At 36.1% G+C, this 25,374-nt stretch overlaps 1 protein-coding gene across 3 annotated transcripts in view; it reads left to right on the top strand.

Moving 5' to 3' along the window:
- The window catches only part of PCDH7 (protocadherin 7), a 431,570-nt gene that overhangs the window by 190,961 nt on the left and 215,235 nt on the right, over positions 1–25,374 (top strand). For 2 of the 3 annotated variants that reach the window (XM_081087573.1, XM_081087575.1), the window contains exon 2: positions 10,484–10,700. In XM_081087573.1, the coding sequence (XP_080943699.1) occupies positions 10,484–10,700 (217 nt within the window). The remainder of the gene's footprint in view (positions 1–10,483; positions 10,701–25,374) is intronic. The other variant, XM_081087574.1, reaches the window with a different exon arrangement.

The raw sequence follows: 25,374 nt of genomic DNA, 5'->3' as shown, positions 1-25,374 counted from the left end.
TAATCCAAATGTCTCAACATGCTTCTTTTTAATGTTCTTTCATCTGCTATTGACTTGAAAGAAAGAAAGGCAGTTTGAAGTAAGGAAGAACCTTGAGATGTTAGCAAAGGTAGACGCCCTCAAAGTTAAAAGACCCGATTAAGGTTTGTTTGAAGGTTCTGCCAGACATATTCCAACTAATGCACTATGGAATCCGAGATATGTTTGTTCAGTAGCCTCTGAGACGGGTTGAAAATGTTTGCAGGGTAATCAAGGAGCAGTTCCCTCGCAGGGGAAGAGCTCAGAGTCTTAGCTCCTCTTTAAACATAAAATGCAGCCCTCCTTCTAGTCCTGCAATGTTCTGCCCACGACTGTTTCAGGGCTTTATGACTGACAAAGAGAGTCATTAGAAGTCTGTTTGATAGACATAACTAAGTGAATTGGAAAAAATAAAAAAGCCTTTTCAGCCCATTTGGAAATAATTGATGCGACTGAGACAGCTGTATGTGAGTTCCAGATAAGGGGATTTATGGAGAAACTATTGAAGCTAAAAAGGAAGGTGCACACTTAAAGGTCCCAATAAAGTTGTCTGTAAGACACAGAGCAGTATTCAACAGGGAAGGAGATTTAACCTGAAGCTCTTTCCTGTGGCTTCCTTCGGGTCCTATCCTCTTGCAAATAAAATCGCTGTAAATGCAGTGTCACTAGGTTATAAGAAATGGATTCCAAGGGAAAAATGTCTGTACTCTCACCTTCATACTGGTTTCTCTTTTACTGTAAGTATTGTGTATTATATGATACTCCCAAAAGTTCAGCTATTTTATGTTTCCTCTTCTCAAATTAGCCACTTCCCTGTGAGAGAAAGCAATCCATTTTTATTGTGCAGATTGTAACTTAGAGGATTTTGCTAATGATGGTAGACAAAGGGCAAATATTTTAAAGCATTTAAAATATTTTAAAGTATGTCTGTTTATGGGACATAATATTTGCTTTTATGGTGTGATGTTTACCTTTGAATCTAACAATTAAGAATGGATAAAAATAGAGGTATTATTGTTTACTTTTAGTATGCAACTGATCTCTATTGCTTTTCCTAGCAACTGCAAATGAACTTAGTGATAACTTTAAAAAAATAGTACTTGGAAATGTTATAATGTTTGGCAATGCTTGTATTCCAAAAACAGAATAACATATTGCTGCTAATTTTAAAATTAATTTCCTGAACGGTGCAGATTGTATGTAGTATATGTTATTATATCAGCACTTTCAGAAAAGAAGGGTGATCATATGGTTCTCTAAAATTAGAAAAAAAAAATTAATGATATTGCAAGATAAAATACCAAAATGAGGCACTTGTGATAGTTGTAGTTCAGTTGGACATCAGCTTTTTAGATATTTTTAAAAAATCACTTTTTAGAAAATGGTTCAGTCCTCTAATGAATTTGAAATGTGAGAATTTAACTTCCCTTGAGCCCTCTGAATAAGAGCAGGAGGAGATCTGGCTGCTAGGACCTACCTGAGTGACCTCTAAGCTCTTATAATGCCCAGATGTAGGTTTACTGTTTGGTAACTTACATTATCAATCACGGAGGTGCAGTTTAAAAAGTAAATAAGTAAATCAAATGCTCACCACATTGTCCTTTCATAAATGCCAGCTTTATTCCTGTAATCCAAATGTATTCTAGCTCCCCTCCTCATCTAAGCAGCCTGTCTTTCTCCTGGTCCCAAGTTCCCCAGGGTACTGGTTTTAACATCTGTCCACTTTTTTCAGAAAAAATTATTAATGAGCAAATGCATTTATTGAGTATGAAACCTTGTATACCCCACAGCACCCAACTTAAAAATATTCTATTTGCTATGTTTGACCTTTCAAGGCTATGAGGTTAATTTTATATGGAAACTAGAGGCCTGGTGCAAAAATTCGTGCATGGGTGGGTCTGGCTGGCCTGCCCGATTGGGGCTGATTGATCAGCCAGGCTGGCCATGGGGATGGGACATGGGAGGTTGGCCGGCCAGCCCTTCCCACTGGGCGAACTCCCTGTGGAGGAGCCAATTTGCATATTAGCCTTTTATTATATAGGATGATTATTGCAGTCACACATCCCTACCTTGGGGTCACCAGAATTTCTAGTGAGGAGGGAGGACGGGAAGAGGCAGCCTCAGGACCACCCATGGCTTGAGTGCAAGAATAGAAGACAGAGGTCCTCTCCATTAACACCTTTGCCCAACTCCTCATATGACCCATAACTTTTCAGGAAATAAATCAAATAAAATTATATTAAGAGTGAAGAGGAGAAACTAAGATGGCGGCATAGGGAAACACCGAAATTGCTGCCTCCTACAACAACTTCAAAACACAATAAAAAGACAAAACGGACATCATCCAGAACTTGCAGGAAGGCTGGCGGAGTGGAAATTCAACAACGAGAAGGAAAGAGAAAAGCACATTGAGGGTCAGGAGCTGCCGAAGTAAAGTGCAAAGGTACGGAGGCTTGAGAGTGCGCGGAAAGGGGCTGGTACCTGAGGACGCGGCTGTCTTTTTGAATCGGGAGGGAGTCACAAGCTTCTGACTGCTCTGAACTCCGGTTCCGGGAAGTCTCTGGGGACCCAGGACTCATACGGGGAGAAACTGGACTGTCTGGCAGTGGGCAAAACTCGGAACTCGAGGGCGGCTTTCCCTCAGAAGTGCTTGCAGCAATTAAATTATCAGGACACTGAGACGCGTGGCCCCTTAGGGCAGGGCTGAGAATCTGCCATAGTTCCTTGCTCCGCCCTTTGATTCCCTGAGACCCCGCCCCACCCAGCTGCTGCAGAGGCTTTTGCATATGAATGCCCTGCCCTCTGCAACCTGAAAATTACCTAACAAACTGCAGCTGGGCCACAGACCCAGAACTTCCAAGAGAAGGCCCAAGGCCCCACAGCAGCCTGCATTGCTTCACAGCTGGGCCTCATCAGGGCACCTCCAAACTCCAAAAAAGAAAGGGGAATCTGCAGTTCTCTTCATAGCTCCTGCTGGGTAACCTCCAAGAGCCAGTGTACCCAGTGGTCAGAGGGGGACCATCCGTATTACAACTCCTCAGATCCATAAGGGACACACCCAGGGGGCAGACGCAGTGAGCACCAAAGCCCCACAGAAGCAAGTCTTGCCCCAGAAGGGTGTCTTCAGCACAGAAGTTCTCCCACTGCAGACATAGCCGATTCTCACTGCCAACTGGCCTGGAGGTCAATTCCTCCCAGTGATCCTACAACAATCAAGGCATAACTACAACAAGACTGTGCACAAAGCCCACAAGGGGGTGCACCAAGAGTGTCCACCTCAGGTAACGGGGGAGGCTGAGCCACTGGGCCCTACAGGACACCTAGCACACAAAACCACTCTACCAACACAGGGAAGCATAAAAAATGCGGAGACAAAGAAACAGGTCACAAATGACAGAAATGGAGGAAAGCAAATGACTGTTTATAGAGTTCAAGGCCACATTTATAAGGTTTTTCAAGAATTTAATGGAAACCGCCGATAAATTTAGTGAGACCCTCAAGAAATCTAGTGAGACCCTCGAGGATATGAAAAAAAAAGGATCAACTAGAAATTAAGCATACACTGACTGAAATAAAGACTATTATACAGAGATCCAACAGCAGACAAGAGGATCCCAAGAATCAAGTCAAAGATTTGAAATACAAAGAAACAAAAAATATCCAACAGGAAAAGAAAAAAGAAAAAAGATTCCAAAAATATGAAGATAGTGTAAGGAGCCTCTGGGACAACTTCAAGTGTACCAACATCACAATTATAGGGATACCAGAAGAAGAGAAAGAGCAAGATATTGAAAACCTATTTGAAGAAATAATGACAGAAAACTTCCCCTACCTGGTGAAAGAAATAGACTTACAAGTCCAGGAAGCGCAGAGAACCCCAAACAAAAGGAACCCAAAGAGGACCACACCAAGACACATCATAATTAAAATGCCAAGAGCAAAAGACAAAGAGAGAATCTTAAAAGCAGCAAGAGAAAGAAAGTCAGTTACCTACAAGGGAGTACCCATACGACTGTCAGCTGATTTCGCAACAGAAACCATGCAGGCCAGAAGAGAGTAGCAAGAAATATTCAAAGTGATGAATAGCAAGAACCTACAACCAAGATTACTTTATCCAGCAAAGCTATCATTCAGAATAGAAGGTCAGATAAAGAGCTTCACAGATAAGAAAAAGCTAAAGGAGTTCATTACCACCAAACCAGCATTACATGAAATGCTGAAAGGTATTCTTTAAGAAGAGGAAGAAGAAAAAGGTACTCTTACCATTTGCCACAGCATGATGGAACTGGAGAGCGGATAAATACCACATGATCTCACTCATTTGTGGAATATAATGAACAACATAAACTGATGAACAAGGACTGATCCAGAGATGGAGAGGCATTGATTGGACTGTCGGGCCTTGGAGGGAAGGTAGAGGAGGGTGGGGGTAAGGGGAAAATATCAACCAAAGGACTTATATGCAAGCATATAGGCCTAACCAATGGACACGGATAACGGGGGGGGGGGGGGTGAGGGCATGAGTGGGGCGGGGGTGTAGGGGGTAACGTGGGGATAAGGACACATATGTAATATCTTAATCAATAAAAAAATATTAAAAAAAAGAGAGTGAAGAATGCTGGTTCCCAGGCTACGGTGGTTTAAATTAGTGTCAACTCTAATGCATTTCCATCATTTGGGGACTGGAATATTCCAGTGATTGTATATTATGGGGAGTTATCTTTTAATATATTTGTACTAACCTGTAAAATATCTGGGAAGTTCTCATAGTGGGGTGTGTCTTGAAGTTAGTCTCCAATGTGTCATAATGGAATAAAAAACTAGTTGAGAAATGATATTCTAAAATAATCAAATATAGAAATGTGAATGCTTAGTAAGTAATTGGATTCAAATAGCTTTTGAAAAATTTGTGTTAATATATGTGCATATTTGTTTTACAAACAAGTTGTATTTAAAACAATAAAAACAGTGCATTAATAGGAGTATTAGGTTTGAAATTTCATATGATTTTTAAAAATTCTATTTAAAAGCACTGTGAATTACTGGGAAAATAATATGTATTTCTTATATTTTAAAAAAATAAACCTAAAACATAGTGGGAAATAGTTCTAGTTATGTAGCTGTATAGCTGTGGCCTGAGGTATAATGCCTTTTATAGTATATGTCTTTGAGGGAGCTTAAGGCTCTTTTTATAAACTATCTCATTATTTCTCAGGGAATTTAAGTTCCTAAGGGGCAGATATTATTATCTCTATTTTACAGACCCTGAGCCTAAGGCATAAGAACCAAGGGTCAGCTAACTTGTGTGAGGTCAATAGGGAATCAATAGAGTTATTTGGGATAGAATCTTTTTCTGTTATTTCTAATGTACATTTTTTCCTCATTAAACACACACATACACACATGCCCCATGCATGAGTTTCCTCGTCGCATATGCTATTTACCTTGCCTCTGTGATTTTATTTTTTATTTTATTTCTGTTTTAATTCTATTAATTCCCAACCACCTTATGTTATAAGCACCCCTTTTTGCTTGCATCTTCAAATACTTACCTTGAAGCACATTTTTAATACCACAAAGAAAGACAAAAAATATAGATAAATTAAACTGTTAACACAAATCTTTTTCTTTTTCTTTTTTTAAATTAAAGATAGTTGGACTCTTTTTAAAAAATATATGTATTTTTATTGATTTCAGAGAGGAGAGAGAGATAAAAACATCAATGATGAGAGAAAACCATTGATCAGCTGCCTCCTACACAAAGGGGACTGAGCCCTCAACCGGCATTTGCCCTGACTGGGAATCAAACCGTGACATCCTGGTTCATAGGTCGACGCTCAAGCACTGTGCCACGCCAGCTGGGAATAAATCTTTTTCTTTTAACTGTGACCCCACTTCTCTTATATGTCCCATTTTTAAATTAACAATCCATCTCCAATTTCTCCTTTTTTCCATATATTTACATTTTGGTCTTTTACTTCCTTTGGTCTAATCTATGATTGTTCTGCAGAGTTTAGAGATTTTATCGCCACAGTGACCTTCTAATGGATGAATCCAATGGACATGTGGTAGTCAGCATTCTTCTCCATGTCTCTGATGCTTTTGAACGTAGAAGATTTTCTTTCTTTTTAGAAATGATGTCTTCCTTGGCTTCTGAGTTTCCAAAGCGACCTGGTTTTCTTACACACCCTAATTTTTATTATTTGATGCTGGCTCCAACTATGGAATCTATAATCGGAGCTCCAATCCCTATTATCTATCAAACTTCGTTTAGAGTTCTCAAACCACAAATCTCTCCTTTGCAATGCCTACCCTAAGCTCCCAAGCATCTTTTTGTACCTCTATTTTATTGAAAACTTGGTCATATTATGTTTTGTCTGTCTTTATATAGCTATAAGGTTTAATTTCTTAAATGTGTAGAAGCATTGTTGGAACATCCTTGGAAACTATAATGTATACACAATAAATGTAGGTATCATGATTTAATGACTGAATCTAATCAGCCACACTGCCCATTCTCACTACTGTTTCTTCATAGTTCACCCTTTTTAACATAATCTTCTGCCTTCAATAGTTCTTTAAGCCCTTTTCTGTAAGAAATTGCCAGATTATCTTTAACTTCACCCTTCTAATTACATCATTCATTTGCCTAAATGAAATCATTGACTTCTGCTTCCTTCTGTTTATAATTCTCACACATATCCCACTCAGAATTTTTGGAATGATCTTCTTGGAGATCTTTTCCTTTCATAACTCATTTCATTTTCAAACACATCTTCACAGTTTCAAAGAGCTGGAAGGCCGACACTCTTCCTCACGCTCTTCTTATCTTGCCTCTTTTAGAAGGACCAGTTTGCCTGTGTAGGACGTGAAATTATTATCATAAACAGAAAAATACAAAGCTCAGACACCTCAGGTCACTAGAAGTCTTCCTGTCAATACTTTTGCATCTCGAGATGGAACAATGATTCTACTACCTCTTGAGGGAACTCTGTGGACACTTAGGGGGCCAGCTAGTTTCCTGGGTCAGTTTACTGTTTTTTTATCCTCTTCCCATATGTTCTCTCAGTTGTAGAGTTTCTCCTTACTCTGTTTGCCTTCTCATCATCTGGGGAGATATTATAAACCACTGATATCCAGTCCCACAATGAATGCTGATTTCATTGTGTGACTGTTATTGGCATTATATTTTTTCACTAGTGCTCTGGGTCGCTCTAAGCTACATCGTGGTTTAAGAATTACCATGTAAACCACTCTAATTCAGAATATCAGTAATTAACAAGGTGACAGTTATTCATACTGCAAACTCATTCTTTCTGTCACACAGTCGACGAATTACTTTACATTTTTGGTTTCAATATTTCTGGAATATAAAAATAATAGGAATTCTGTGTTATAAGTTTTTATTTTTCTGTAAAAGTTGTCTTCTCAATAGACCTAACCTGATGATGAAGGATGATAAAATATTTGACTATCTATCATCTCCCTATCCATCTATCAATCTATGTAAATTTACATGTCTGATTGACTATTGATATTAAAGCTTAACTTTTGCAGAATTCAGGATTTAGTATTCTGTACTAATTTGGTTCACATTACCAACTTGAAAATCTTGCCACAGTAATTTTAATTATTAAAAATTATCAAAATAAGGTTTAAGGGATAGTAATACAAATTGATATTGTACTCTGCAGTTTTAATGGGATCTGTTATAAAACAGATAGAAATGATTGATGGGTAGTTTGTGATCCATTGGGCGATACTCTACTTTAAATTTTTATTGTGAATTATTTTTCATTCAGATATTATTTTAAGTAAAACATTTTATACTAAAGAAAGCATTCATGAGTATAAGTATTTTTAGAATATATATTGATCTGTGTATTTTAAAATTAAAACATTTTTCATCATTGAATTTAATATGGAATCTAAAATATTTCATGGAGATTAAAGTGTTCACATTCAAAATAAGGCAGGCAATTAATAAAATAAAATGCACAGATAGATTCATTGCAGTTATTGTATGACACATTATAGAAAAATGATTATTTTGCACATTTGTCGTTGCAAACATACCTATCACCCGTTTCTCTGCTATCCTATCAACTTTGGTGGAACCAGTGTATAGACAACCCACCGTTGGCCTGTTTCCTACTTTTGTATGAAAATGAAACATCATTTCTTAAGATTTCTTATTCATTTTCCTTTGGTCAATGTATAACTATAAACTATGTATTTTCTTACATATTTTGAATATCTTGCATTAGTAAAGGCTGATTCTAAAAGATCTGAGACTCATTAAAATAGACTTAGATATTGCCTCGTCTTGAAGTGACAATATATCTCCATGACCCTCGGTGTTTTTCCTAAATTTAACCTTGTCATTAAAATATCATCGTTCAGCAGAATATACTTTGGTGAGTATCTTCTGTGTGCAGAGCAATGTGGTTTGAGGAAACTGTCAGTGGTCTCATTTCCAAGGTGAGACTACAGACATAAAACATATCACAGAGAGTCTGCAGTCAACAGGGAGTGATAAATGAAAATAAAAGAAAATATGTACACATAAGGTAAAGCATCATAAATATAAAGAGGTTTCACAGTCTCACAACTGCAAATAAATATAAGAATTATTAATAAAATAAGGATAATATTTCTGTAGGGTATATTTTCATACATTTTGGCCCATGCTTGTACTAGAAGTATTTTATAATTGTTTTAAAATACTTCAGTCCCAGTTCAGGGAAACATTATGAAGAGAATGTGCTTTAAATGTTTTCCCATTTCCCATGTAGTTATTTGTCCTATACAATCACTATAAAATCTTTTTCATTCTGGTAAAAATCAGACTTTGCACATGCAAATGTCACAAGATGACTGCCCCCATATCGTCACAAGATGGCTGCTACAAGATAGCCAGCAAGGGAGGGCAGTTATGGGTGAACAGGCCAGCAGGAGAGGGCAGTTGGGGGCGATTGGGCCAGCAGGGGAAGGCAGTTGGGGGTGACCGGGCCTACAGGTGAGGGCAGTTGGGCGGGAGGGGACAGGCCAGCAGGGGGAAGCAGTTGGGGATGACCAGGCCAGCAGGGGAGGGGTTAGGGGGCAATCAGGCTGGCAGGCAGAAATGGTTAGGGGCAATCAGGCAGGAAAGTGATTGGGAGCCAGCAGTCCTGGATTGTGAAAGGGATGTCCAACTGCCGGACATTCTATGGGATTGGGCCTAAACCGGTAGTCAAACATCCCCTAAGGGATCCCAGATTGGAGAGGGTGCAGGCTGGGCTGAGGAACACCTCCCTCCCCCAGTGGACAAATTCCATGCAACAGTCCTCTGGTTCAAGTTATAAAAGTGGAAAAAATGTTCTTTAACTTTCTCACTATTTTCTGGCAGGATTCATTTTATACTTTATATGAGAAAGAAATGTGTGTTACAGGTTTAAAAGTCTATATATTTATGCAATTTTCAAACCACATAAGAGCTTCAAACCCAACTATTGCCATGAATAACCTCAGACATGTATTACAGAATCTTTTCATATTGCCCTCCCCCCATGCCCCAGATATTATGTACGTAACCCTGTCAATGGATGGCATTAGTTTGTTTCCTTAATGAACCTACATTTTTTATTTTGTAGTTACAATAATGTGTAAATTCCATGTATAGTAAATCTTCAGTCCAGCCAATGTCAGTATCATTGCAAATTGTGGGGTCCAATTAGATAAAGATTTGCAACATTTTAAAAATCCAGTCTAAAGGCTGTACATGATGTTACTCTTTTAGAACAAATTATAGTCATAAAAAGCACATGTAATTAAATTTTTAGTTCATTTTCCATTCCCTGATTAAGAAAACTTTTATCTATTATTTCAATACTACCCTCAAAATTTCAAGGTCAATAGGTAATTTGTTTAATATGAATGAAGTAAGAAATATATTCCTATTTTCTAGCAACTGCATTTGAATTCCTACTCATCAGCTGTACCTTTAATAGTTTAAGTCATCTGCCAGAACACATATTTTTAAACCATTAGATCATATGGAAAATGTATTTAAAATGAAGTCTTCTTACAATGTATTAATTAAATATTTATTGCTTTCTCAAACCACTGGCTCTTGTTTTTATAGAGTCCATTTGTGAAAAACATATTTGAAGTGAAGACTACAGAATAGATAAAGATTGAATAAATGGGACTAACATAGATTTAAATGTGTGTTTTAGTGAAATTGCTGTTTTCTAATCTCTGTTTCAGAAAGGAAATTTTCAGGTTGTCCATAATAAAATCTAAGTTCTAGGTAGGCATTGCCTCAGAAAATAAGGAGTTAACCAAACAGATTTCATCATATCATGTTAACCATTTTATATTGAATGAGTTGTCAGTAGACCGTAATGTATGTAATTTATGTATTTTTAATAAGATCATTGACTATCTTCTACCTTAGTGACATTCAGAATCTTTTCTTTTACAGCCATTTCGTAGAGTGACGTTTTCTGTTGTGAGTCAGCCTCAGGACCCACATCAGGGGTCACTGCAGAGTTGCTATGACAGCGGGCTGGAGGAGTCAGAAACACCAAGCAGTAAGAGTTCATCAGGGCCAAGACTGGGTGCCCTTCCACTCCCAGAGGACAACTATGAGAGGACCACGCCGGATGGCAGTGTTGGTGAGGCAGAGCATATGGAAAATGGTAGGGGCAAACACAACATCCACACACATAATCACGCTAGCGAGCCGTAATCAGTAGCCTCGTGAAGGTCAGTCTAAACCCAAAATAAAACAGCTGACACTAAAACCCTTCTATTTGAAATCATAAATATTTCCTAAAGTGAATGCTAAGTAAGGGAACATAACTGTATAGGTAAAATTCACCATTGTTAAGACAGCCTGTCAGAAATAAACAGTTACAAATAAAAGTAGTATCTGTTATGAAAAAAAAAACTAAATCAGTGCATAATACTGAAATGAGAGCAATTTGAGAAAGATCATGTGTTATTGTTTTCTTCTATTCATTTTTGTCATGCAACTATTTCTTCAATTGCAACTGTCCAGTCTTAGTGAAAGGAAATGACAGTCAACACACTTGCTCTACTCTTTCTTCTCCTAGACATTTAGAAAAGCATTTCAAACCTTTCTTCAATGATAGCTGATATAGAGTCAAGAAGGAGAATGGTATTGTTCTTGAAAGTATATTGTAAATGCTATTAGAATTCCCCTCTCACTTAAGTATATGATTTTTCTCACTTTTGTGTAAGGAAATGGGAGGAAAACAAATGATAGTACTCTATTTCTCTTTCTGTTGTGAGATGATTCCCATAATTACCACAACAATTGGCCTTATGCACATTTTTCTCCAAGTTACCGAATTATGATTGCGAATAGTACCTATAAAAGTTTATGCATTCATTTATGTTCCCAAAGACAATGAGGTGATTTATTTTTTGGATTTCAGGTTCTGAGTAAATGCCTGAGGAATAGGTTTATGTCTAATAATGGAATGGTGAATTTCTTACTAAGTTTATTATTATTTCAAGTATAAAAAGAGATTATATGTAGGGGAAGTAAGGGGAATCACAAACATTTTATCTCATGAAAACTGGAAATTAATTTTTTTTATCATTTCATCCCCCAAGTGAAATAAGACATTCTTTTTGTTACATAGCAGTTTCTTTAGTGATGATATGCAAATAGAATATATTAATGCAGAAGAAACTGATTTATTTCTAGAGTTTTAACTATTAATATTAAAATTCAGCACTAGAGAGTGATATATCAAAAGTGACCCCAAGTGAAATTATTGCTAAACTAAACAAGGTTAAATAATTATTTTTCCACATTGCTATCTGGGTGAGAAGATATGATGTCAGGGTCTGATTCTTGATAATCCCTCCTGATTAATTTAGAATTTAAATGGCATTTTGCCTTATGGCTATAAAGGCATGCTTATCTGTGTGTATGGTGGTGTGTGCTTATGTTGATGGGAGTTTGATATGATCTTTAAGAATTAACTTTAGTGATTTTGAAATAAGTATAAACATATTTGATATGCATTGGAGTGCTGATGAATATATGTTTAAGGCAAATATGTTTGAAATGCTTTGCACAAAAGTAAAAATTAAATTTAAAACACTGTAATAATATTTTACATATGCACATGCAAGCATGCACACACCCAGGAAGGCAGGATTAATTGATTTAAGGGCATTACTATATGCGTGATTACCTTTTGATGATACGATATAATTTTGTTTTTAAAAGTACTTGTCTCACCATAAACAACAATGAATAATTAAGTATTTTTATGTCAGCTATATTAATAGAAAAACTTTGTATCATTGGCATTATGATCACACTTTAATGTGTGTGTATATATATATATATATATATATATATATATATATATATATATTTTAGTTTAAGTGATCCAGTGCCTTCAAAATAAGAAGGAAATGATTAATAATAAACAACATTACAATATGACAAACATGTAATGATTACTTTTAATAAACATGCATGCCATGGAAAGTTAAACAGATGAGCCTGTTAAGAGACTAGAAAGTTTCCTAAGAAACATTTCCCAAAGAAGGCTCTTAGTTATTTTTTATAACCATGTTTTTAGTCTTGGCAATAGTAAGGACCATCATAATATGACTGATTTTTCCTGACTTTGTATGTGACTGACACTTGAAATTCAGAGTTTACATAACAATTTGTAATCGGCTAGCTGTGATTCATGTTAGCCCTGCTCTGTAGGTAATGGCAGAAGGAGGAGAAGGAGATGTGATTCACTTTGGGTGATCTGAATGTAGCCCTTGACATTTGAATAAGGGTTTGGTCAGGTCCAAGTTTTCAGACCAGCTATAAAATGCAATTGTATTGCTTGCATTCTGGTAATTTCATTTTCAATTTTAATGGGTCATTCTGACATAAATAGAATTGGGATTGAAACCTGTCAAGTATTCATTTGTCATATTTAATTGGAATCCAGGTAATCGGCAGTGTCTTGCTTGGTTAGGTTTTAATCAGGATTTGTATTGGATTTTCCATGAAAATATCATTTTGGATGCTGTCCTAGTTTCTAATTATTATTACCTCAAATATTTTCCTTGAATTTTAACCTATGTGAAACTATGCAGTTATAACATGGTTTTGTATAAACTTTCATTGTAAAATTTAGAAGGTAATTTTCAGTACAATGATATACAACATTCTAACACTCCAATGTCATAATGTAACTGACTATAAGTTGGGGTGGCTAATAATAAAAATAAGTTTTCACAGATGCTACAGTAAGGATACAACTAATCACAGGAAAATGTAAATAGATAGGCAGTGAAATGCAAATGTTTTACAAAAGCCTTTGTCTGGTTTCTATACTTTAGCATAATAAATAAAATTCCATTAAGAAGACGTGTGGGTTAACTCTTTATATAACAAGCTTTACCTTATATTCCAACCCACATTAGTGACAGATGCCAAATGAGATTTTCTCTTATTAGCTTAGGGAAGAAAATGCACTCTAAAATATAATTTCTTAAAAACTGATCTAATAATTAGAATGAGACCCACTAATTTGATAAATCCAAATTTGGGGTACTTACATTCATCCCATGGGTTTCTGGAAATAAATAATGGAAATTATTCCATTAAAAAAATTTTAAAACCCTTATGAAATATACATGAAAAAGATTACTAATATAGTTTTGTTCCTTTTACATTAATTATTATCAATATTATGATTATTCAAATTGATCCTTTGATAAGACTGGTGGAAACTGGTTATTTATTATTTTATTAAAATACATTTAGTGGAATCAAATATTTGAAAATATGGAATTCAAGGTGGGAAGTTGAGGATAAAATATTTGAAGATGAAATGTTAAAATAAAACCTACAGTAATGAATTGATAATTGAAGTGAAAACCAAATATTAGGTTTGAAAACATGATCACATTAAGGGCAGGCATTGGTTGTGCAAAAGCTTGCCCTGCTCTTAATTACATAGGAGCCTTCACACTTTCCCTTGGAGTGGTATTTCACAATTTCTTTAGGTCTATTGTATATATTTATCTTGGCCCCTGCTTTCATGCCATGGTCTCTTTACTCTTCCCAAAGTACCCCCTGAATCATACTTGCAAGGCTATCTTGTCTTTGCTATTTATGACTTGAGCAGATGTATTATTTAACAACTCAAATATAAAAAATGTTCCACTTGACCGCTAATTCCAGTTTTGCCATTAGGATTGTGTAGGTCACTTTCTCCATCTGGGTCTGCTTCTGGTCATCTAATAAGGCAATTAACTCAATTAACTCTAAAATCTTAGCCAGAACCAGCAATCTACAATTCTCTCCTCGCATCCAATTACTCTCTGGAACAGAAAGAGACCTTTGGGTCTCTTAGCGAGATGGCGAGCAAATTTGATAATATGTGTTAATGTGGGCAGGGCAAAGGTAATTCTAGGGCCTTCCTTGCAACCCATATACCATATGCATCTTATAGAAGATAAATCAAAGTAGTGGACTGAGTGCAGTGATATGATTTCTAGCCTTATGGGGAGCAAGGTTGGTACCACCATAAGCCAAGGTGGGAGGTAGTTTTGGAGCCTCCTTCAAATCACACTGTACAAGAGCCAACTGTAGATCTGATCTAGCCCTGGGTGCAATATCCTTAAAATATATTAATTATGATTAAATGATCTCTCGGTAGAATAAGCACATTTACTTTTTTATTTTCTTGACAATGAGTGTAAACTTTGGTTAGAGTAAGAGTGATCAAAGGGTGGAAAACAGTATGTATTTTTCTCTAGGTAAAATTACAAGTAGTTTAACATAAAATTAAATAAAACCAGGAAAATAGCAGTTGATCCATGGGGAAAATTTTTTAAATGTTAAATTTGGCCACTCTAAATGCCTGAATAATTTTATGCCTCTTGATTCTCTCAGATATTTAAGAAATAATTTTGATTTGTATATATTGATATTTTTTTAATTCCCCACTTCCAAACTTTCTCTGCTTTTCCAGACTTATATAAGCTATACTTAATTGTTGCTTCATTCATTCTCACGCCACATGCTTTAACTAGTGTTTAGATTACAGTGCCCCTTGAAGGTTAAAACATGTTACAGTCCACCACAAACCCATTAGGTATCTGCCATGCACTTTTCACCTTGTTTTCAGAAATAAATGGCTGTCTACATGAAATATTATTTGAGAATGAACCACCGTTTTTATATGACTATAGGTAATGAGCATACAGATGAAAGTCATATCTTTTTGTGAGATAAAGGGACTTCTCTCTCTCTAGTTTCCTCCCACCCACCCAATTTTCAGCAGTCACCTGTAAGCTACTGTCATCCAGTCACTGTCGGCTTGTGCTGTTTTCAATTTAGATTGAAATATGTGGCACGGCTGCCGCTCTATCTTCCCAGAGATGCTCATGCGCTTGTTAATGTTGCAAACATAATACCACGAAACAAATGCTCCGCAACATTTTTTCTGGAGGAAGAGACTAACGTTCCTAGGAAAGGATTCATTTTCGTGGCTCTGCATGTCACCATGTCACTCTAGTTGCCGGTGTCTGACGGAGGCCGCACCTTCTGCTTTCCCAGCCACCTGTGAAATGGCCCCTATCCCCAAGTGTCCTCCAGAAGTCCACACGCCCTCACTCAGGAGATCCCTGCTTACTCCCACTTCTTCAGATTTATTAGAGAGGAGCAGTGATTATAAAGACTGTCTCTGCACCGGGTTTCAGTCAATGCAGATGTCTACAGCAGCTTTCCAGCAAAATGAGCTGCACAATCTAAAAGGAGCTAAAGGAGATTTTAGTTCCAGAGGAGAGGCAATGTTGTGGACAGAATGCAGTGGTTTAAAACCAGGCTTTGAAATCTGATGATATCAGTTTGAATCCTGATTTCTCCTCTTACTAATAATGTAATTCCCTGACCTCTCTTAGCCCCACTTTTTTCAATAAGTCATAGAATGATTGTGGAAGAAACTAAATAGGATAATAGCACCCAATAATTTATAAGTATAACAGCAGCGATAATTTCATGATATCAATGGCTGATACAATTATTTACTACTATTATTTAAATAATGGTAAATGATTGTGATTATTACTTACTGGTTGGATTGGACATAACACAGTGGCTTCCTCATCAAAACGTTATAAAATGTTTAGTCTTGCAAAGAAAGCATCCTGTAATTACTGGTAAGGATGACATTCTGACCTTGAACACCTTTTGCTGAACTTCTCATTTTTGTAGGTTGACAAGGGCAACCACCAGGAGCAATGCCCTTTAAACATATAAAGGACCTAAAATGAGGGGAAGAAAGAATTCTATCTTCTAGCAGCACATCAACCCAACTCTGTGCTCTTTTTCATTCTGGGTGGATGAAGCCATTATTATCTTCCCACATTCCCTATTCTCTTTTTTAAAAAACGGTTTTACATTTTACACCTAGCATTCCAGTTGAATGAGTGTTGGTCAGGTGTACATTTCCTTTGAACTGCTGCAAAATGTTCACACTGATGAGGAAAACAAGCTGAAAGAAACAGTCCAATTAGTATGCTCACCGAACTCTCAGCCCTTTCTTTTTTAATCTCAGTATTAATAATTAACACTAATAAAACATATGGCCATATTACCCTTTTTATTCTAATTAGACCCTTTAAAACTAAATCACTCTGCTGAACCTTCTGACATTTGAGGACAGAATGAGCGCTCATCAAATCTCAAAGTGACTTTGGAGGTCAGTTAGTGGGTTTGTTGCCTCCAGACTCTCAAAGCATTCGCTTATCTCGATTTTAATACACTTATTGAATAATGCATTCTATGTTTAGCTTCCTATTTAGTTAAGGTGTTATCCCCATATTTTCCACATAGCTTTTTGCTTATAGGTTGTATGTACTTCTTCCTTGGATTTTTTTCTAGATTTGTGTATAAAATACTTGATGTTGCTGAAACATGACACTCTTAAGCATCTTTTAGGTGATAAAGAAACTCTGGAACTTGGGTTTTATAGTGTAGTTAGCACTCAACCTCAGAGGTGAGTCTACTTACTGAGAAACTGTTTCATCTCAATATTCTTCTTTTAGGGTAAAACACTCTCTTCTTACCTTTTCTATTGAATGTTTTTTTTTTTTTTGGTAAGAAAAGCTTTCTTTAGTAAAGCAAAGCAGAATAATATCTCTTGTTTAATGGAATGATTATATGGTGACAAAGCTGTGGTTATTCACTTTGATTCAACAAGCATGCATTGAAAATAAAATATATCCGAGGTTCTCTGAGGAAGTTGAAGTAACGAGAAATAATTCAGCTTTCGAGGTGGCAGTCCTTATGTCCGGGAGATACAACCTTGTAGAGAGTTCACTATGATATGAAAAAGAGAAAGCTCATTAGAGAAGATTAGAGTGGTATGCAGTACAGAGAAGGGAGAGGAAATTATATAGACGAAACAATTGTAAATGTTTTTATTGAAATTTGACATTTAGTAAGTAACATTTTGGGCTGAAAGAAGGCTATGAAATGTTACGTATTTCCTACATCATATCCTCTCTTTTTACCTATCTTCAACATAGTTTTAAGAAAATTATTAAATTGGCTTGGAGGCTTCATGGTAAACTAAATTAAGTCAAATTATTTGTTTTGTTTTGAGTTGAGTTTGTTTATTTTCTATACCTTCCCTTTTTTGTGCTAAATATAATTAGTTTTTTAAAAAAAGCTCCAGAATTTATCATTGATGAAATCGGCAGCAGGTGCTGAATCTAAGTCTAAACTACAGAACAGGTTAGTTGTATGTCTCTTTTCTCTCCTTGTTTATAAATATAATTTCTAAAATATCTGCTTTAAATTAGGCCTTTCAAACATAATAGGAGTCTGTGAATAATCTTTTGAAGTTATTGTTTTCTTTTCAGAAGACCAATTGTCTTACTCAAATTAAATAGATGATTAGATTAGGGTTGATTGCATTATATTAAGCTTATTTTTTTAAAGCTATTTATTCCTTGTGTCTGGTTACAAATTGTTTTTCTAATTGCTATCTCAAGATGTAAGTTATGTTTCTGGGTATTTGTCTTTATGTTACATGCCCTTTCTAGCTGAAATATAGACAATAGTTTGCCTTGTTTTAAAATCTTATTCCTGATGAATTTTCCTTAATCTATGCCAGGGGTGGGCAAACTTTTTGACTCGAGGGCCACAATGGGTTCTTAAACTGGACCGGAGGGCCGGAACAAAAGCATGGATGGAGTGTTTGTGTGAACTAATATAAATTCAAAGTAAACATCATTACATAAAAGGGTACGGTCTTTTATTTCAATAGTTTTATTCATTTCAAACGGGCCGAATCCCCGTAGTTTGCCCACGGCTGATCTATGCAAATAGATTTATTGATGTTACTCTCATTATCTTGTATGCCTTCTTATTACTATCCAGAAAGTATACTATGTTTATTACAAAAGGAGACAATATTTGAAATGCATGAAAATTTAAATGCTCCTTAGAAACAGATTTTCAACTGCTAAAATATGGCAATCTTAAAAGAAACTAATTTTATTACTGTATATTAAAATGAAATCTGTGACATGTGCTATAAAATATTTTGGTAATAGAAAGGTAGTAGAATACTGTCCTGCTGTTTAAAAATTGTCTACTCATTCATTTCTCTTGCAAAGTATTCATTCTTTGACTTTATTTCTTATCTGAACTAGTCAGCATCTACATAGAGGAAGTAATTGGAGGACCCACATAAATCTGAGAGGTTTGTTTCTCTGAGGCTGCATTCCTGAACCTCAGTGAACTAGACTGAATCATGCATATTGTTCCTGTTCAGTTTGAGGCTGCATTTCACTAACCCAGCATTTGTAGCAAAAGGTCATAGCAGCCATAGATGAAATTTTATACAATGAACAGAGAATTTGCACTATTATCAGAATTCATTAAGTTCAATAACCATTTGTTGAGTATTTTACTCTATGCAAATTCCCATGGAGGATCCAAAGGTGAGGGAGTCATGCTCTCTGCCTTCTATGCATTTTAGTATTGCGGTGGAGAATGAGATGTACAGAATTAGATGTTTGAAAGTAAAGGCATACGAGGCCTTCTACAGATTAAATGATGCTACAGCCAGAGGAAGATATGGGTAGCAGATATGAAGAATTGTAGCCAAGTCTTGAAGGATGGATAAGGAGATATTTGATAAAGAGAAATATGGGTAAGATTATAGAGAATCATGAGTGATGCCAACAATAGCAACCTGGGGGGGGGGGGGGGGGAGGCGGGGAACTTATTGGTGCTATTGACAACCTGGGAAAAATAGAAGAATACCACATTTCCAGGAGAATGTATCTGATTAAGGCATGTGGGCTTTAAGGTACCTTTAAACATTCAGGTGACATCTAACAAGTGATTGAAAATATACATTTGAAACTTGAGAGTACAAAGAGTAGCAGAAATATAGCTTTAAAATCATTAGCACCCTGGGGATTATGAAATCTTGGGAACAAATAAGATAGTTAATTCAGCACATGATACCAGAAAAGAGATCATGTTCAACAGAGTATGTGAAAACAATACTGAACTATAAGAGAATATTGGAGAAGTAAGTTTTGGGGCTGGGAAGAATATTTTAAAAAATGTGGCCAGCTAAGGAGGGATTTAGAATTAGAAAACTAGTGGTTATCAAATGCCCAGTGATGCAGAGATGGAGGGAAAGTTGTAGAAACATGATTGTACAGCCATTGATTAATGAAGAGAAATAGGAGGCCTAGTTGGGAGCGATATTGCCTTTACATGCTGTGTCTCCCATTGTACTGTACTTAGTAGTATGAGAGCAGGATCTTTGCCTTGTTCACCATAGCATGATACATCTGGAATAATCCCTACACACAGGTGTCTAAAAACATTGCTGAATTTAGTTATAAGGGCCAGAAGACCAATGTTGCAGATAAAGATTCAGTAGACTTGAGACAACTGAAAAAGCCAACGACCAGGAAATGTAGTGTAAGAATATACTTGAGCATTTCTTTTTCCGGTCAACAAATCCATTATAATGTCATTATCAGAGACATGGGCATGGTTGCATCCCTTGATATCTATATTAATGAATTTCCTAAGCATCTTATAAGCCCTTTGTTAAATAGTGTCTGACTAATTGCATTTTTGGTAAGATCCAGTAATTGATAATAGTGTCCTGGTCATTGCAAAAAAAAAAAATTTGTTTGTGATTAAAGAATAGTACCATTGCCCTAACTGGTTTGGCTTAGTGGATAGAGCGTCGGCCTGTGGACTGAAGGGTCCCAGGTTCGATTCCAGTCAAGGGCATGTACCTTGGTTGTGGGCACATCCCCAGTAGGGGGTGTGCAGGAGGCAGCTGATCGATGTTTCTCTCCTATCAATGTTTCTAACTCTCTATCCCTCTCCCTTCCTCTCTGTAAAAAAATCAATAAAATATATTTTAAAAAAAGAATAGTACTGTAATATTGCTAGCAATTGCTAGTAACTATGCAAATAGATATACTTGGAAACAGAAAATAATGAAATTAGAATTTGCATGAAAAATGAATTTAAATGCTATAGGACAAGATCTGTCAAATTCCAGTCGATTTTAAATGTAAAAGAATCACAGAAATGCAGTGCCAAAGATGTTTACCACAGCTAGTACACCTTGCAAGGGAACAAATCCCTCCAAATATATTATGCGCAGACATACTGATAATGATTTGTCAGTCAGATGTCACTTTTGATGTTGTTTTTATCTGAGGAAAGACAACCATCAATGTCACATGAATTTATTCTCTTTTCTCTGTGTCCATTGTTGCATACTAGGAATTACAAGTAGAAGGAATTATATTGATAAAACTTGTCTTCTAGCCCAAGATAATTTAACCAATTGCTAGGTAATAATTTCCAAATAAAAATGTATCTACTATTTAATCATGTATACATTTATATGGTTCATCAAAAATCTCTTGACATGTCTATTTTCAGGCTGAACTGTCCCATGTCCTGGAATATTGAATGGAATGTATGGAGATGTAGTGCATGCCAAGAAAGGACTACCTATCTAGTTTCCAAGTGGCCTCCAGGAGGTACCTGGAAATTTTTTTTTTTTTTTCTAGATCCAAAATTCACTATTTCATCAGTGTGCCGAATGTACAGAGCCAAGGCCAATTCTCAACAACATTATAAAATCCTGAAATATTAGCGAATTACATTTTAAACGGGAGACTATTCCATTCAAGAAATAGGAGAGTCCCTTTTTCCTCTCCAAGGCAATACTCTGTATCTCTAAGGAGACCCAAGGAAAATGTACCTCTTCAAAGACTGCCTGGTAAGGATGGAATCAGAAGAGGGACTTCTTCAGCCAGACCCAGTGAGGCTGGATGAGATCTGCTGAAACGAATGCACCATTGATTGAGATCATCTCCTGGAAACAGATTGCTGTGGCTTCCTAGATTCATGGCCTCTTTCAGTCCTGGGTACTAACTTCAATCCTGTGTCTCTAACTTGTGCTTATTGTTTGTTTTCTCTTTTCTTTAAGGATATTGAAATCTTGGGAACAAATAAGATAGTTAATTCAGCATATGATACCAGAGAAGAGAAATTATCTTTTAAAATTATTTTTTAAGGATATTGCATATTCTTTTTTTATATATGTTTTTATTGATTTTTAGAGAGAGTGGCAGGAAGAGGGAGAGTTAGAAACATCAATGATGAGAGAGAAACATCATTGATCAGCTGCCCTCTGCACTCTCCCCACTGGGGACCAAACCCACAACCTGGGCATGCGCCTTGACCGGGTAATTGAACCACTGACCTCTTGGTTCCTGGGTCAATGCTCAACCACTGAGCCACATCCTGCCAGGCTCATATTCTTTTTTTAAGAGATGATTTTCTTAGCATCAGCTCTAGGCATGCTTCTATGGCTACCTTTCTTGCCTCCGGTCATTCTGTAAGGTGTCTTTGCATCACCTAAACATTCATCAATTATCCATCATTTTTGTTGTTTACCACACAGAGTTACCAGCTCTTCTCTTGAGTGCATAATAGACACTCAAAGCTGTATGTCAAAAACATCTCCCAGACAGATGCGTAGTTTTAAAAATCATTTATATAGCTCTCATTTTGCAAATAATTCTCACTCCATCTTCAATTACACAAATACTTGAGGAAATTGAATTTAGGGCCTAGTCCTTATTCTTTACTTTCATTTTGATCGAGGCCATGTTAGCCATTCATCATCTTTGAAATGGTGATTGGAAGCAACTTGTTGACGCAGAAACCATATTTTATCAGAGTTTCCCCCTTAAGCTTTCTGCCATTTATTCAGTGGGATCAATTATATTCAGCCTTCACTAGTTCTTTGAAAATTCAATTTTGAAAGGCACTTCTAGTTTCCTGGACAACATTGGTTCATCTCTTTCTCCCAGAATAATGAAGATCTAAAATCTAATTCTCATCTATTTCAGCCCCAGACTGTTTATATCTCCTTTTGTGAAATCAAATCCACATGCTTTTTCTTTTGCAGCCCATGTCTGAGTATTACATGTCCCGAGGATCAAGTAGCTATCAAATTAGTTCCATCAGTTGTCCGTGATTTTAGAGGTCTTCATGTGTGTTTTTCTTAAGTTACCACATTTGATTTCAGAGCACAAAGTACAGGATTCTGATCTGATTACTTAGCCTTTGTTTTGTGTGTGTGTGTGTGTGTGTGTGTGTGTGTGTGTGTGTGTGTGTTCGAAGTTTTGAAAACAGCAGGAACTTTATATAACTCTTCTTTACCCTAATGAAAACTTCCGAGTTTCTCTGATGATCATTTCATTTCTGAAGATCATTTCATTTCTGAAGGGGGATTAGAGGCTGTCCACGATTGAGTCTGAGGTTTCATATTTTTTCTTTATTTTATTCATTCTAATAACTTTACTCCTTTGCCACTCCCACCTTCATCCCATGCACATTTTCTTGCTCATAATACCTTTTCTATTTTGAAGATCAAGTAATTCATTTTCTCTACCAAAAGTCATTATATTTGGATCTTTTCAACAATGAAGTTTCTATATTCCTTTTTGGACACATTTAAGAAAAGTCTGTTCTATAATTTCTTGGTTTTAAAATGTCCTTCTTAGATCTAACTTAATTGTGCTGTGTTGTAGTATATAATATAATATGTAGATTTGCAAAAAAAGTTGACGTCAGAAGATTGGGTTCTAGGTCAAGCTCCATCACATCTTCAGGATGGAAACCTGGGAACAATTCTCATAATATTTCCCTTACTTATAAAATGGGAATAATAATGATAATAATCACTACCATATGCAGTGGTTTGCAACCTTGCTAATGCAGCGACCCTTTAATACAGTTCCTCATGTTGTGATGACCCCCAACCATAAAATTATTTTCATCGCTACTTCATAACTGTAATTTTGCTACTGTTATGAATCGTAATGTAAATATCTGATATGCTATATGTGTTTTCTGATGGTCGCGACCCACAGGTTGAGAACCGCTGCTTTAAGGATTACGTATTTTGCAATTATACATAATATATATTTTTTAGGTACTTAGCATTTACTAAAATTATATCAAATTACTATTGTGCTATTTACATTTATTTATAGATACTTTTAAAGCCCTCTGGTTCTACAGTTCCTTTTTTCCACATTAAATCACAGAGTTTGTAATATTTATTAAATGCATGATTGCTTGCCTACAAAAATGTTCACTGGCTGTCCCTAGAACTTGCCATAGAGGTAAGTTGTTTCTTGGCTTCCTTTGAATTTCTTATTGGTTTCTAAGGTTAAGAGCACATGGCCCTCTATTTCCTGAGAAGATTGTCAATATTTATAGCAAATATAATTCTGTGAAAACCATAGACAAAGAATACATATTAATAGATTCACATTTCTTTTCTGCAGCTAAATGCTTTCTTTCTTCAAGAGGCCTGGACATATTTTTCTGAATTTATTGTTAAGGAGAAGTAAATGATAGAACCCAGTAATTCACAGAGATATCTATCCCATAAATATTAAAAATCATTCCTTGCCCTAGCTCAGTGATGGTGAACCTATGACATGCGTGTCAGAGGTGACACGCGAACTCATTTTTTTTGGTTGATTTTTCTTTGTTAAATGGCATTTAAATATGTAAAATAAATATCAAAAATATAAGTCTTTGTTTTACTATGGTTGCAAATATCAAAAAATTTCTATATGTGACACGGCACCAGAGTTAAGTTAGGGTTTTTCAAAATGCTGACACGCCGAGCTCAAAAGGTTCGCCATCACTGCCCTAGCTGGTTTGGATCAGTGGACAGAGTGTCAGCCTGGGGACTGAAGAGTCCCAGGTTTGGTTCCGGTCAAGGGCACATGCCCAGATTGTGGGCTCGGTGCAGCCAATCAATGATTCTCTCTCATCACTGATGTTTCTATCTCTCTTCCTCTCTCTCCCCCTTCCTCTCTCAAATCAATAAAAACATGTATATTTTTTAAAAAGATCATTCATTGCCCAGTAGTAGAGCAATTCCTAAAAGGCTGATTATAGACGACTCTCAAATATTCATGGCAGTAAGATAAGCCCTGTAAAGGCAATCAATCGCCGATCACATAGTGTAGACTCTGCCAGGTAGGCACCAATTCATAGCTCTTATTCGCATCGCCTCTTAAACTGCCAATTAAGCCAAATATATTTGTAAATCCAGAAATGAATTTTTGTGGGGTATCTGGGATAATTTTCGGTACACAGTGTGAAGCACCCCAATTACAATACAATTCAAACATAAAGGCTGAAGGGACTTAAAAGAGAGCAAGTCGTCATGAACTAGCTCTCATGTAAGAGACAAAAGAATTTTAGACATACTCACTCCCTGTCACACATATAGAAGAGAAGGACCAGAAAAGAGCAACAGAGCCTACAGAGGAGCTTATCAAAAAGGCTTACTAGAATGATGAAATAGCATCTTTACTAAGTCTCTAAAAATAAATTATAAAAAGGTAAGGGAAAGTTGAACTAATAACCTTATACTTTTATGGTACATTAATGCTAACCTGAGGGTTCTACATATTAATTTCCTTTATAGAAACATTCTGAGGAGGATAATATTTTCTGTATATTACAGATGATGAAAATGAGAAGATACGTAAAATTTTGGTTAATATCTGATTACACTAATCAGTGTCTAATATATAGTAGCTGTCATTTATTCTTGTTTTGTTGCTATTAGGCTTAGAGGAGCTATATTTGCATAACTACTCAAAGCCTATTGAAAATCTGTTGTAGCCATTATAATAATTTATATTTTAAAAAATGTCTTTAAGTAGAAAAAAATTAGGTTTTATTTCATATGTAGTAGAAGCACTAATTTA

This window comes from Myotis nattereri (assembly GCF_964212035.1).
Source record: "Myotis nattereri genome assembly, chromosome: 1".
NCBI classification, from domain to species: Eukaryota; Metazoa; Chordata; class Mammalia; order Chiroptera; family Vespertilionidae; genus Myotis; species Myotis nattereri.
The sequence above is the reverse complement of the archived record's forward strand: the minus strand, read 5'-3'. Positions and strand labels throughout refer to the sequence as shown.